The following is a 15,780-nucleotide window of genomic DNA, read 5'->3' on the forward strand; positions in this document are numbered from 1 at the left end:
GTCCTCTTAGCTACAGTGTCTCACTACATCAGGAGACCTCCCCTCTTCCCACAGGTTGTGACATGGCGGTGCTCCGACACAATGCCGCACAGATTTCGTCGTGCCTCAGTGTAGACACATGGTGACGATGTGCAGGTGGCAAACACAGGCCCTGCCAGGTGCAGCAGATGCCCGGCGGCCCATGCCTTCGCCCTTCATATTTCATCCTTCACCAACCAACCTGTGCTGCAACTACAGTGCCGGAACAACCACCGTGAAGAGACGTGTGCCATGCCGTGCCTCGCTTAGGCCAGTTTGACGCGGGCATGAGAGGCAGGAAGGTAATGACGTATAACGGAGTACGTAGAGGCGAGGCGATACTGACAACTGTGTCGCTGTATGGAGGCGTGACAATATGACGCTCAGGACAGAGGGACGGACGGACACACACACACACACACACACACACACACACACACACACACACACACACACACACACACACACACACCACTGCCAAGGACGAGACGCTGGCTTGTGTAGCACGAGTGTGTGGACAGAAGGGAGGGGCTGGGGAAAAGGAGAGCCAGCCATGCAGGCAGGTTTGCGGCAGCCTACCTCGACACATGGGCTGTGACCTGCATCTTGATGACGTGACCAATCCATTTCCACTACACTTAAGGACGTGTTGCTGAGGTGCAGGAGGGGGAGGGCAAGGGGAAGAAAGGTAGCGCGGTTTCTGCCATAAAGAGACAAAATACATACAAGACAACAGGTAACGTTACTTAACTCGCGTCTGACACAGAGAGGGAGAGGAGGAGGAAGGAAGGGAGAATGCGACGCTGAGACTAGGGTGGTAGGGCATGGGGCACGGGTACCGGACACAGAGTAGATGTGACGAAACCTGCCGCGCTGGAAAGTGTCATAAAAAATACAAGAATTGGGGGAGGGGAGTACGAAATACCTATATGAATGGGGTAGGGAAGGTCTACAGGATCAAGTTGTGGTGGTTAGTGCGTCACTGCGGCGATGCGGCCCACCTGCGCGGCGAGAGCACGCAACACACCCCGAGGAAGGAACAGCCACCACATAACAATCACCATAAAAGGGTGTTTACGCAGTATGACTGATTGCTGCACAGTAACGCTGCCTAACGACGGTGGCGGCGGCAGCAAGGGCGTGAGGCAGCAGCAGCAGCGGGTGGAGGCAGTGTTCCGGCGCACGCCCGCGGTAAACGATCAAAATTGCTATGTTAGATAAAGCCGGCATTCAGCCTCCTCCCTCACTACGTGGCACAGCACCTCGCCCCTCACCCGCTGTTGCACCACCCCAGCGTCCTTCCTCTCACCCCTCAGGGAACACACCGGGGGGCTCAACACAGCTGCAGGCCATAAAATGTACCCACAGCGACCTCACACGTCAGCCTCGTCCACTGCAGGAACTAAGACGAGGGTCTCTTCCACCCTCCCCCTCCCTCCCTTCCAGCCCCAAACGAACATAAGAACATAAGAACGAGGACCTCACTGCCTGCTGCTTGAAACACTTTACTATGCCTTTTATTTTATGATATGGCCAAAGTATTCTTAGTTTAATATATTATAGTAAATCAATGCTAGTAAACATTTGAACACAGCCCATGAAATAAGAGTGGAGATCGCTACAGCATGAATCACATCATTCAACACATATAAGCTGAACTACTGTTAACAGGTTGTAGTGGAAGTTATTGAGGGATTTCAAGAGATGCTTCCACCATCCGTCCGTTTCAGAATACAGTCCCGCGGTGTGGTGAGAGGATCGAGGAATGCCACTCCTGACCTATCGCTCACCAGATACACACACCACTTGGCGATGAGGAGAGCTGACGATATCAATTCCATGTAGGATCAACATACATGCAGACTACACGCACGCCTCGCACTTCCTCCATGGACAAAAAGTTATTGCACTGAGATCCTATCATCACATGGAGACACATTTTTACTACTTACCGAAATTTTCTTATCGTTTACAATAAAAAGTGTGTGTGTGTGTGTGTGTGTGTGTGTGTGTGTGTGTGTGTGTGTGTGTGTGTGTGTGTGTGTAATTCACCTCGGTCGTCTGCTGGTCATCCAACCAGTCTTCCCCATTACGGAGCGAACTCAGAGCTCATAGACCGATCTTCGGGTAGGACTGAGACCACATCACACACTCCACACACCGGGAAAGCGAGGCCACAACCCCTCGAACCCCGGTCCTCTGGCTTGTGAAGCCAGCTTTCTAACCACTGAGCTACCGTGTGTGTGTGTGTGTGTGTGTGTGTGTGTGTGTGTGTGTGTGTGTGTGTGTGTGTGTGTGTGTGTGTGTGTGTGTGTGTGTGTGTGTGCAAACGAAGGTAGATATTCCTTCACTCACACTGCCACGGGAACTCCTCCGTACACGCGCGCGCGCACACGCACGCACACACACACACGCACACACACACACACACACACACACACACACACACACACACACACACACACACACGGTAGCTCAGTGGTTAGAGCGCTGGCTTCACAAGCCAGAGGACCGGGGTTCGATTCCCCGGCCGGATGGAGATACTTGGTTGGGTGTGTCTCCTTTCACGTGTAGCCCCTGTTCACCTAGCAGTGAGTAGGTACGGGATGTAAATCGAGGAGTTGTGACATTGTTGTCCCGGTGTGTGGTGTGTGCCTGGTCTCAGGCCTATCCGAAGATCGGAAATAATGAGCTCTGAGCTCGTTCCGTAGGGTAACGTCTGGCTGTCTCGTCAGAGACTGCAGCAGATCAAACAGTGAACACACACACACACACACACACACACACACACACACACACACACACACACACACACACACACGGTCTAAGTACACATATCCTAAGAGCCTGCAAGTGTTCATAAAATGTACACAAGGACACGCACATGAGAATGTACGTACACACACTCGACACGGACTGACAAGCCACACATGGGTATACAAGAAATAAACACACACACACACACACACACACACACACACACACACACACACACACACACACACACACACACACACACACACACACACACACACACACACGGCCTTTTCTCATGAATACATACAGTTGTGGGTGCGTCGCCCGCTTTGGTGAGGGCGGCGGTGTCTTGGTGAGGGCGTGGCGGAGTGGGCGTTGTCAATACCCGGTCTGGATGGGCGCCTCCCTTCTAGTGTGCCCCAATCATACGGGTACCGTATTGCTCTCTCTCTCTCTCTCTCTCTCTCTCTCTCTCTCTCTCTCTCTCTCTCTCTCTCTCTCTCTCTCTGTCCCAAGATACAAATAACGAGTACATGGGGTGGTGGTGCGGGTGATGAAGGCGGGGGCGTTGAAGGCTAAGGCAATGTTGGTGGTGGTGGTGGTGGTGGTGGTGGGGGATGGAGTGGGGGGGGCGGGGAAGCGGAAGTTGCCGCGGTGGTGATGGACAGGTAGGGGTGAAAGTTCTCGTCTTGAGGAAAGAAATGCAGGCGTCCTGACACCTGTGTCTCAATAACGCACGATAGTCTGTATGTGTGTGTGTGTGTGTGTGTGTGTGTGTGTGTGTGTGTGTGTGTGTGTGTGTGTGTGTGTGTGTGTGTGTGTGTGTGTGTGTGTGTGTGTGTGTGTGTGTGTGTGAAGCAGCAGCAGGCACACAGAGGGGCGTCGCAGTCATCAGTGTGAGGCATGAAGGTTACACTTGGCCAGCAGGCGTGGATGATCCATCCTTGGCCTAGTCCTTCCTCGCGCCCCAGGAAGTGGAATAGGAAGGAGGCGGGGGAAGGGTGGAGGCGAGCAGATGCCGGGGTGCAGGGAATGTGAATCCCTCAACCAGCAGCGGTCAGTGAGGTAGAACGCCGCGCCCTTCGTCCCAAGAAAACCCTCACTCATGAATCTGAGTCTCTTAATGTAGCACGCCCAGCCTCCGAGGGGGGAACCAACTGACTCACGACACGTGGCTGCGGCATATTCTGCCTTAATGCACTTGCGACGGGAGGACACCTTCCTTCAGCCCGCCCTGTAAACTCCTCTAAGCGAACTCCCGCCATGGCGAGTATAAGCGCCGCTAGAACTTTGGCGGAAGCGATAGGGCAGCGCTTGTGCTGAGGTCCAGCACACTTACATTAGTTCTGCAGCAATTGTGGCGATACCGAAACTGACACGGAACAGCAGGCGGAATGTGGCGGGCGAAGTGAAGCCTGCGCGGGACGTCACACTCACTCTACCCTGATACAGCCTCCTTCGCTGATCACCAGAGCGTGGACGTCCCTCCATGCATCGCCGCCACTGCTGGAATCCAGACTAAACACACGGTGAGTGTTTACTTCGGCGTCTCCTGATGGAAAGAAAAACTCGAGGAGTTTGGAAGGGCTCGAGTCGAGGCCACCACGCCCATGCACGTCCACTTGCCTGCCTCTAGGGTGGCAAGTGGCCCCTGGCTTGCTATGAGGGAGATTCAACTGACGGCAGTAGCAGCAGCAGCAGAGTAATGAGTGGTTTTTATTATTATTATTATTATGTAAGAGAGGAACTGACCAAGGGAAAACACCTATTTGCCAGTCCCCTTACAAGTCCAACAGAGTTACTCCAAAGAAAGAAATTGAAACCTCCCTCTTAAATGAAGTCAAGTCATTGGAAGTTGGAAATACAGAAGCAGGCAGGGAGTTCCGGAGTTTGGTTGGAAGGGTGAAATGCTTATGGAGAAGGGAGATGTGGTCGGGAGGAAGAGAAAGGGTGAGGAACGAGGCGTTACAGAGAGAGGGTGAGGGTCAAGAGGTGCTGGAGGAGGGACAGACTGTACTTGTGAGGACCAACGCCTGCAAACAAAGGGTAGCGGGAAGGCCGGCCAGGAACACAGGCCTAAGACGCCATCACCCAGAGAGAGAGAGAGAGAGAGAGAGAGAGAGAGAGAGAGAGAGAGAGAGAGAGAGAGAGAGAGAGAGAGAGAGAGAGAGAGAGAGAGAGAGAGAGAGAGAGAGAGAGAGAGAGAGAGAGAGAGAGAGAGAGAGAGAGAGAGAGAGAGAGAGAGAGAGAGAGAGAGAGTGTGTGTGTGTGTGTGTGTGTGTGTGTGTGTGTGTGTGTGTGTGTGTGTGTGTGTGTGTGTGTGTGTGTGTGTGTGTGTGGGCCTGATTCACACTTCAGCACGATCAGCTGCCGTGGGTCACTTCGCAGGTCTCCTCCTCTAACCACCGTCATTCTCCATCCTACAGAGTGATCTCCTGGAGGCGACGCGCGGGGGCAGCCGCAGCAACAGTCCGGACCCCGAGGAGGGCGGGGCGGGGGAGAGCCGGTGTCCACGGGCGTGCCTGTTGAGGCTGCTGCAACTTGCCCTCCTGTTGGCGCTGATGGCTGCGGCAGCAAACTTCCTGGCCGCCTGTCTCGCCTCAATGTTGGCGACTACGCCCGTGCCATGCCGACGCCCACTACTGTCGCCAGTGCCTGAGAACAGACTCCCACGCACCACCCCGGCTGCCCTCATCGACCTGCACGACTTCCACCTGCTGCACGAGGCGGAGGGCGTGTGTGCTTCCGCGCGACTGTTTTTTGTATTCTTGGTGCACTCAAAGCCAGACCACTTCCGGCAACGGCAGGCCATCCGCGCCACATGGGGCGGCGTGCGCGACTTGGGCGATGATTGGGGCGCCCGCACCGTTTTCCTGCTGGGGCGAGGCAGCGGCGGCGGAGGCAATGAAGGAAAAGGCGCGGCGCCCAACAGTGCCGAGTTGGATATAGAAGGCGTGGTGTCGCGGGAGGCGGCGAGCTACGGGGACCTGGTGGTGGGGTCTTTCCTGGACCATTACCACAACCTGACCTACAAGCACGTAATGGCTCTGCGCTGGGCGGCGGCACGCTGTCCACACGCTACTTTTCTCGTCAAAGCTGACGACGACGCCTTTATTGATGTCCCGGCGCTGCGGGGGCTGCTCAGCCGCACCTTCAGTATGCCGCCGCCGCGCCTCACGTTGGCGTGCAACGTGCTGCCGGCGGGCATGCAGCCTCAGCGGGAGGGCAAGTGGGCGGTGAGCCACGAAGACTATCCATGGTCAGAATATCCCACTTACTGCGCTGGCCTCGCTTACGTGATCACGCCTGCGCTGGCTGACCAGTTAGCACGAGTGGCGCAGGCAGGCGTGGCGCCACAGCTGTGGGTAGATGACGTATGGGTGACGGGACTCCTGGCCGAGGTGCTGCGCCTCAGACCGCATTACCTCAACCTGCGCTACTCTTACGAGCACGACGAGCTTGTGGCGTGGGCTGCCCGTGCCCGCCCCACAGCTCCACCACCATACACCTTCGTGCACTTGGACCCCAGCCGCCCCGACTGGCGCTTCACCCTCGACAAACTATGGACCCACGCCCTTGCTGCTCATCACGCAGCCCAGGCAAACCAGCTAGGATACACGTAGCCGCTGCGGGGGCTCTCGGCGATCACTGAGGAGTGAGCACGTGACGCTCGGGGATGCTGCCGCGCCACCACACGAACGTGATGAGACTCAAGTCATGAGACATCAGAGAGGACCCGCGTTACCTGGGGCAAGTAGGGCCTCTTTCCACACCGGTGAGGCGAGGGCACTGAAGACTGGAAGTTACGGGACACAAACCTCGTACCACAGTACTCTGAGGTTTCACCGAAACTACTGGTCTGATGCAATGATCCGGGGACAAGGCTTACGCAGCAGTCTCTATCACTACAACATCAACTCTGCTGGCCACGACGAGAAGACTAACATCACATCTCGCTAACGGCAACCCCTACTGGAGACCCTGATCACTGGCAGAGAGAGAGAGAGAGAGAGAGAGAGAGAGAGAGAGAGAGAGAGAGAGAGAGAGAGAGAGAGCACAGGTGCAAAGAGTGCCACATCTGGCAGGGCTGCGTCATCCTCTAAGAGTCACCGCACGGAGCACGAGAACGGTGCTCAATGGTGGTGACGCCGTAGAGGTGCCGCGATCCCACGGGTGTCAGCATCAACGCACCTTCGCAGGACGCGTCTCCAGGATGTGGAACTTGTTCACGGCTGCGGTGCCTCACGTCCAGGAGATGAACACTCACAGTGTCAAACTGATGGCACATAAGTGGAGACAGACACTGCCAACTCCTCTGACACTCTTTGTGACGTGACACTCAGTGTAGTGCAGTGCGTGAATAGTGCTAGTGAAGTGAAACGAATAGTGCTCCATTTGCATGCTGACCATCTTGTATATTATCTATTTTTAAGTCTTGTAAATATTGTAGAGAAATAGATTGTAGTACCCTTAGAATAGGTAGCACACGACAGTGCGCCTTTGGGTACATGTTCTTTGTATTAAGTTTTGTTTAAAAAAAAAAAAAAAAAAAAAGAGAGAGAGAGAGAGAGAGAGAGAGAGAGAGAGAGAGAGAGAGAGAGAGAGAGAGAGAGAGAGAGAGAGAGAGAGAGAGAGAGAAACATTAATGAAAACCCGACTGATCAAGTCTGTGGCTCCTGAAAAAGCTCGTAGTTCTAATGAGACAATAAAGCGATTCAGAGTATGGAGTTAAATACTATCTGTGGTGACAGAATCTTGTGGGAGTGCGCGTAGTGAAGTCCACCTCACTACTCCATGCTTTGCAACGCAGCAGTGACCAAGACTGAAGGCAGAGAGACAACATGGCACTGACAGTCGTGGTGTGGTGCGGGTAGCCGGTGGTAACACGTGGTGAGGGTTGGTCACGTGATTGCACCACACCGGGAGACACGTTTCCATAGTTTATCACTTGTGACACTTGTTTCTCGAGCCGCCGTATTACACCAGCCACGGAGACGCACTCCCCCTCCCTCACCCCCACCGTGCACAACTGCAACTAACTCATCTGTGATACCTACTAACTATATGCAATAAATTTTTATATTAAGTATCGTTTTCACTGTGGCTGATGGACAGAGAGAGAGAGAGAGAGAGAGAGAGAGAGAGAGAGAGAGAGAGAGAGAGAGAGAGAGAGAGAGAGAGAGAGAATGACAGATAGACAGACAGACACAGACAAGACAGTAGTGATAATTTAACAGTTGCGCAACCTCGGCCCGTCTCACACCTCCCGCTCCTCCCTGCCCCGGGGTGACCCTGACCTCGGCTTCCTGTCAGGTCACCACCATCCCCTCCCCTAACCCTCTACTCCTCGTCCCCCATTAGACCCTTACCCCATCACGCCCTCCTCCTCCTCCTCTTCCTGTAACGACCCTTCTTCCCTTCTCTTCTTATTTCCTTTCTTTCCTACCGACTCCCACCTCTCTCCTAACACCTCCCCTCCCAATCTCCCCCTCTCCCCCTCCACCGTCACCCACTTACCATGATAATCTTAATTTCTGCTTCATGAACAATTGGAAGGAAAAAAATTTTGCCGTTATAAAAGACGTGTGTGTGTGTGTGTGTGTGTGTGTGTGTGTGTGTGTGTGTGTGTGTGTGTGTGTGTGTGTGTGTGTGTGTTTGACCTGTGCCGCCACATCCTGCCCCATTCAGCTTCCGTTAATATATTGTCTCCTCTTCCTCCTCCTCCTCAACCTCTTCCAATTTCTCCTTCCTCCGTTCTTCCTTATCATCCATAATTGTTTTTCTCTCGTTCTCTTCCTCTTCTTCTCCCTTCTTTCTCATTCCTTTCTGACGTCATCATCATCATCTTCTTCTTCTTCTTCTTCCTCTTCCTCCTCCTCCTCCTCCTCCTCCTCCTCCTCCTCCTCCTCCTCCTCCTCCTCCTCCTCCTCCTCCTCCCTTCTTAAGACACCTTGCTCTTCCTAAAAATTCCTCCTTTTTCTGCTCCTCCTCCTCCTCCTACTCTTCTCATTTGTAGGATTTTTTTGTTCTGCTCTACACCATATACAGCACTTATTATGTGTGTGTGTGTGTGTGTGTGTGTGTGTGTGTGTGTGTGTGTGTGTGTGTGTGTGTGTGTGTGTGTGTGTGTGTGTGTGTTAATGTATATAATTATCGTGTTCCCGGTTCTCGTTGTCTTCTCCATAATCACATATTCATTAGTTTTAATCTCTCTCTCTCTCTCTCTCTCTCTCTCTCTCTCTCTCTCTCTCTCTCTCTCTGACCAGATAGCGGTGGTCATTAATTTAACACGAGTTCCCTTGGCCTTGCTGTTCATTTCTGTATTTTCTATTATTCATTATATATCTCAGAGGCAGGAGGAGGAGGAGGAGGAGGAGGAGGAGGAGGAGGAGGAGGAGGAGGAGGAGGAGGAGGAGGAGGAGGAGGAGGAGGAGGAGGAGGAGGAGGAGGAGGAGGAGGTCAAAAATATAATAGGAAAGAAGGAAAGACTCTAAAGATAAGACAGGCTCCTCTTCTTCCTCTTCTCTTTTCCATCCTCTTCTTTCTCTTCTCTCTTCCATCCTCTTCTTCCTCCTGCTCCTCTTCCTCTTCGTCGCTGAACTCCTCTCTTTTCCCTCTTTCGTGTCTCGTCGTTGCCATTTCTCCTTCTTCCTTTTTTCCATTTTCCTCTTCATTCAATTCCTATACTTTCTTCTTTTTTTTTTTTTTTTTTTTCTTCTCCTCTGTTCGTAGTTCCCCCTCCTCCTCCTCCTCCTCCTCCTCCTCCTCCTCAACCACTCTCCGTTAGTTCCCCCTTTGTGCACTGTAGACAGCTATCGTGATGGAGTAATGGGACTTCACTCTCTTTACCCCTTCACCCTCTCGCCCTTTCACCCGTCACCCCGCTAAGTCAGTGCGCCAGTGGAAGTCGCGAGGCCAGGGAGGTAGGGAGGTAGGGAGGAGGTGGGGAGGCAGGGAGGTAGGGAGGTAGGGAGGCAGACAGGTACACAAGCAGCCAGGCAAGTAGACAGGTAAGGCAGAGGGATGAGATGAGATGAGATGAAGGAAGGAAGGAAGGAAGGAAGGAAGGAAGGAAGGAAGGAAGGAAGGAAGAACCAAGGGAGGGATATATGTAAGAGAAGGAAAGACAAGTAAAATAAACGGAACAAAGGAGAGATGAGAAGGAGAATGGAAAGAGGAAGGAGAAAGGAAAGGAAGAAAATAAAGAAAAAGGAAAGAAAGAAAAGAGAAGAACGAAAGGATAGAAAGAAAGATATTTATACAAGTATGAAGTAAAAAAAAAAAAGAAAAGAAAGAAAAGTAAAAAAAAAAAAAGAGAAAGGAAGAGAGGGAAAGTAAGCGAGAAGGTAAGTATTCATATGAGTATGGTTAACATAGATTCAGGAAAGCAGTGAGGCAGACATACTCTTCCTCCACCACCACCACCACCACCACCACCACCACCACCACCACCATCACCACCAGCTATAATAAGGAGTCAATTAAGCCGCCACATATATTATTGGCGGTACAGTTATGACCACGACCCTCACGACCCACCACCACCACCACCACCACCACCACCACCACCATTACCATTACCATTAACACCAAAGCCACTATCTCTGTCACTGTGGTTATTTGAATTTTCTTGTCACTTCCCTGGCTAATCTAACGCCTCTCTCTCTCTCTCTCTCTCTCTCTCTCTCTCTCTCTCTCTCTCTCTCTCTCTCTCTCTCTCTCTCTCTGCACACGACTACCAAATTCTCAGAAGACTCAAATGTAAAGTCCTTTAGCGCGGAGGAGGAGGAGGAGGAGGAGGAGGAGGAGGAGGAGGAGGAGGAGGAGGAGGAGGAGGAGGAGGAGGAGGAGGAGGAGGAGGAACACAAACAAAACAGAACAAACAGCAGCAAGTCTGTTTGTGGAGACTGCACTATCAGACTTACAGCGAGAGATGAAGGACAGCAAAGAGGAGGAGGAGGAGGAGGAGGAGGAGGAGGAGGAGGAGGAGGAGGAGGAGGAGGAGGAGGAGGAGGAGGAGTTCTAGAGTGAAGATGGGAATAACTTAGGGGAAAAAGGTGAAGCAGGGTGTGTGTGAGAGCAGAGAGAGAGAGAGAGAGAGAGAGAGAGAGAGAGAGAGAGAGAGAGAGAGAGAGAGAGAGAGAGAGAGAGAGAGAGAGAGAGAGAGAGAGAGAGAGAGAGAGAGAGAGAGAGAGAGAGAGAGAGAAAGGAGCGTGATGAAAATAAAATATATACATTTACGTAAAGAAAAAAAAAAAAAATCCAAGATAAAATTACTGGTTATTTACACACATACATATTGCCACACCCAGCACCGCACCGCACCGCACCGCCCCGCCCTGCCCTGCCCTGCCCCGCCCCGCCTCACCTCTGACCCGCTACACGTCTCGTCCACACCCAAGTCTGACACAAATAAAGCTTTCATGTGTGTGTATGTATGCATGCGTGTACATATGTTGAATATTGTTACGCTACCCTCGACACCAACACTGCCGTACCTGTCCTTACCACGTGGGTGCAGATCACTTTTGACTCGGTGACTGCATGTCCTCACCGCACCCCACCTTCCGTCTCCGCCAGGTCTCGTGGGTGTTGGACTTACAGTTAGACTCAGGTGTTCACTCGGGGCAGGAAAGACAGGCAGAGACACCTTCTTTTCTGGTTTATTCGCCACAAAGAACATAGGGAAGTACAACGGACGAATGTCCTCCCTCGTGTGCGGCCAGGCTCGAAATACTCCCATCGACCATAGCGCTTCTTCCCCTTGCCGCTGCTGCCCACCACTGCACACTTACCCTGACTATACACACGTCACATTCATTCCATTACCACGCAGCTCACACAGCACCATTCACATTGTAAAGGGTAGCATCGGTTACAGCAATCATCTAAGTGCCCTAAATAACATTCATTCACACCTCATTCGTGCTAATACAGGGGAGACTGACGAAACAGCGGTGAAATGTAGCTATGGTCTGACCATTTTATGAAGATCATCCCGCTGCCCCGGGCCGGACAGATTCACCTGGTGATCCTTCCGCCTCATGCAAACGCTCGCACACCCACCCACCCACAGAAAGATTGAGGAAATTGGACATTACTACACTGGAAGAGAGAAGGAAAAGAGGAGATTTGATACATTTTTAAAGAATGGTTAATGGTATGGAGGATGTGGATAAAGAAGACTTTTTACGGTTGGACACACGGAGTACAAGAGGACATGGTTTAAAGTTGAAAAAAGGGTTTCTGTAGAAGAGATGTCAAGAAGTATAGTTTCCCTCATACAGCTGTGAACAACTGGAATGAACTTGATGAGGAGGTTGTAATGGCTGGGACTGTGCATACTTTTAACGAGAAATTTGATAACAGATATAGAGACGGACACCATGAGTTTACTCCCCTCCCGCAAACCACAACTAGGTAAATACATACACCACAACAAATAGTCTCAGTATATATATTTTCTCTCTCTCTCTCTCTCTCTCTCTCTCTCTCTCTCTCTCTCTCTCTCTCTCATAAAAAAAATGGATGACATGTCGCCTACACTTGGAAGCTCGAAAATGTGAGACCTAAAGGATCAGTTTTTACACCACTACTCAAACAAATGTCTCCCAAAAAGAGGAGGATGCACAGAATGAATCTCCCAAAAAGAGGAGGAAGAGAAGGATATAGAGTGAAAAAGACAAAATACAACACAAGCGATGAACGAGGCGAAGAAATACAACACACGCGATGAACGAGGCGAAGAAATACAACACGAGCGATGAATGATGCAACACTTAAAATACAACACGAGGCGAGACAATGACACATGATGGATTACGTTTTCGTATTACTATATCTAATAAAACTGTCAGTAGTCAGTTTATTCCGGTGTTATCAATTATTTTCATGTAATTATGTGGGTCTTTTGCAGAAGAAATACTATCCAAATAACGTTCTCTTATATTCGTTTCCTTTTTCATTCTGTCTGTTTGAGTCATAGTCCTCAGGTCTATTTCTTCACCAGTTTTCTGCTATCATCATTATCCATCATTCAAAACACCACTAAGGGAATTGTTTGCTGGACACAGAGATGGAAGTACATAGTCAATAGAAGGGAGGAAGAGAAGGAAGGGAAAAAACAATGGGAAGAGAAGGATGCTGAGAAAGAATAGGAAGAGAAGGATGAAGAGACACTTACAAGAGGGGGTGTGCAGTCCTCCCTCCCACATTTTCCTCCTAGCAGGTGATGGGAGCGAGAATCAAATGACGAAAAGCACCCGACAAGCTTAACAAATAGCGACATTTCCACACTTGATACCAGTTTAATTTACTCTCTCTCTCTCTCTCTCTCTCTCTCTCTCTCTCTCTCTCTCTCTCTCGGGTGATTTAGCGTTGATTCTAACCAGTAGTAATTAAGATTTTCTCGTCTTTCTTGTATTATTCTATTAAATAATCCAGTTCATGGTTTCCGTTTTCTAAGATATATTTGATATATTTAATTTGACTTTCTCTTATTTATTTTTTTTTCCATACTATTATATACTTGCCCCCACTTCTCCTCTCAATGTGCATTCTTGTACGTGCGTATCTTGGTGCTGCCAATAGACTCTACTTTCAACAATCTTCTTCTTCTTCTTCCTTTTCTTTTTCTTTCAACATTTCTGCTTTCATTCACATTTTGTACATGTTCGCGAAGTATCTTAACAACCGTAATCACAACAGTAATAACAACAATAATAATAACAATAATAATAATAATAATAATAATAATAATAATAATAATAATAATAATAAGAAGAAGAAGAAGAAGAAGAAGAAGAAGAAGAAGAAGAAGAAGAAGAAGAAGAAAAAGAAGAAGAAGAAAAAGAAGAACAAGAACAACAAGAACAAGAAGAAGAACAAGAAGAACAAGAAGAAGAACAAGAAGAAGAACAAGAAGAAGAACAAGAAGAAAAAATAATAATAATAATAATGATGCCAACAACAACAACAACCATGCAGGGCACTCCGTTACGACTATGCTGCATATATCAATCTTCTCATCCAGTTTTCTCTTCTTCCTCCTCCTCTTCTCTTGACCTGAGCACTGCCGTTACCGCGTGGGAAGAGAGACTGCCACAGTAGGATCTCTCTCTCTCTCTCTCTCTCTCTCTCTCTCTCTCTCTCTCTCTCTCTCTCTCTCTCTCTCTCTCTCTCTCACACACACACACACACACACACACACACACACACACACACAGTGTAGGGGTTAGCACGCTCGACTCACAATCGAGAGGACCCGGGTTCAAGTCCCGGGAAGCTGCGAGGTAAATGGGCAAACCTCTCAATATGTGGCCCCTGTTCACCTAGCAGTAAATAGGTACGGGATGTACGTAACTAGAGGGGTTGTGGCCTCGCTTTCCCGGTGTGTGGAGTGTGTTGTGGTTTTAGTCCTACCCGAAGATCGGTCTATGAACTCTGAGCTCGCTCCATAATAGGGAAGACTGGCTGGGTGACCAGCAGACGACCGTAGTGAATTAAACACACACACACACACACACACACACACACACACACACACACACACACACACACACACACACATTTATTATTATTATTATTATTATTATTATCATCATTATTACACACACACACACACACACACACACACACACACACACACACACACACACACACACCAGCAACAACAGCCTAGAAAAAAAAATAGTATAGAGATTTGGAGAAGAAGAAGAAGAAGAAGAAGAAGAAGAAGAAGAAGAAGAAGAAGAAGAAGAAGAAGAAGAAGAAAGAAGAAATAGAAATAGAAATAGAAATAGAAAAAGAAAAAGAAAAAGAAAAAGAAGAAGAAGAAGAAGAAGAAGCGTACCACTTAACGGTAGGTATACAGGCACTCCATATTAAGACTAAAACAGATGAACATTAACCATGCTCTCTCTCTCTCTCTCTCTCTCTCTCTACAACTTATTAACAAGTCTTCTTACCTTCCTTCTTTTCTTCACTGCAACGTGGGTGAGGTGGGTGGGGGATGGAGGTGGCGGTGATGGTGGTGGATGAAGGCGTCAGACAGAATCCAGACAACGAGATCTTCCGTCAAGGTCCCCAAGGTTTCCACATCCCAATTCCCACAGCCTTCCACTGGAACTGCGCGGTTAAGATACAAATATGATAAGAAAAGTTGCAATAAAACTCAAACATGTCAAATGAAACAAAAACTCGTCTGACTACTTGACTCGGCTCTGAATTCGGGTCTCTTGTCCTGTTAATCTCACGGTAAGGGGAACGTGAGATAGGCATACACAGACACTGTAAGCCTGGATTTATTTTTACCTTCAAGTAAATAAATAATATGCACTTGGCAACGTGGCTCGCCCTTCCTGCACTTTGAAGGAAGGCAGGCAAGATACTAACACCGAGGACAAGAAACCTCTTCAATGTGGCCAGGTGAAGAGCACACACTATCAAAGTTGCTTGTGTGTCAGGAAAGGAAAACCCAAGCTAGACTGCAACAGGCGTACACGACCGACAAGACTGCCAGTTAGACCAATGATTCCCTAATTAAGTACTACAATAGTCTTTTTATGAACTCTAATGTTGAAAATGAAATAACTATTCATTGTACCTTTTTTTTCCATCCCGAAGGTTCATGCTCAATTCAGCACCAATAGCACTTTCCATCTACAATAGTAACAATTCTGGGAGAATTGCTACACGTGATAAATCTATCACCATAAGAATTTCAGAATAGACCTTAATTTAATATCCTCTCTTAACGAGAGGCGGCCATTACAGCCTAGTACAAAACAAGATCACTATAGTAGTTTTCACACCACTCAGCCTGTGCCCGACCCACCACGCCCTTCTCAGGGAGTGGACAGTCCTCAAGCCCCTGGATAATCCAGGAGCAGCTTCCCGCTCAGGAACGGACACTCAACCTCGTCATCGTGGCATGAAGTTACACCAAGTTTCGGTCAGGGAACTTGGCAATCATACTATAGAAGTGATCCTATGAAGTATGATCAT

At 49.5% G+C, this 15,780-nt stretch overlaps 1 protein-coding gene and 1 non-coding gene across 2 annotated transcripts in view; one reads left to right on the plus strand and one right to left on the minus strand.

Annotated features, from left to right (window-relative positions):
• The window catches only part of LOC123520176 (beta-1,3-galactosyltransferase 5-like), a 13,141-nt gene extending 6,338 nt beyond the window's left edge, over positions 1–6,803 (plus strand). Inside the window, exon 2 of the mRNA XM_045282189.1 lies at positions 5,202–6,803. Within this exon, the coding sequence (XP_045138124.1) occupies positions 5,202–6,398 (1,197 nt within the window). The 3' untranslated portion in view covers positions 6,399–6,803. The remainder of the gene's footprint in view (positions 1–5,201) is intronic.
• An 8,782-nt stretch (positions 6,804–15,585) lies between these two features.
• On the minus strand, positions 15,586–15,780 carry LOC123520378. Its single transcript, XR_006679249.1, has one exon. It is a non-coding gene; the product is annotated as a small nucleolar RNA U3 (small nucleolar RNA).

This window comes from Portunus trituberculatus, chromosome 46 (assembly GCF_017591435.1).
Source record: "Portunus trituberculatus isolate SZX2019 chromosome 46, ASM1759143v1, whole genome shotgun sequence".
Taxonomy (NCBI): domain Eukaryota; kingdom Metazoa; phylum Arthropoda; class Malacostraca; order Decapoda; family Portunidae; genus Portunus; species Portunus trituberculatus.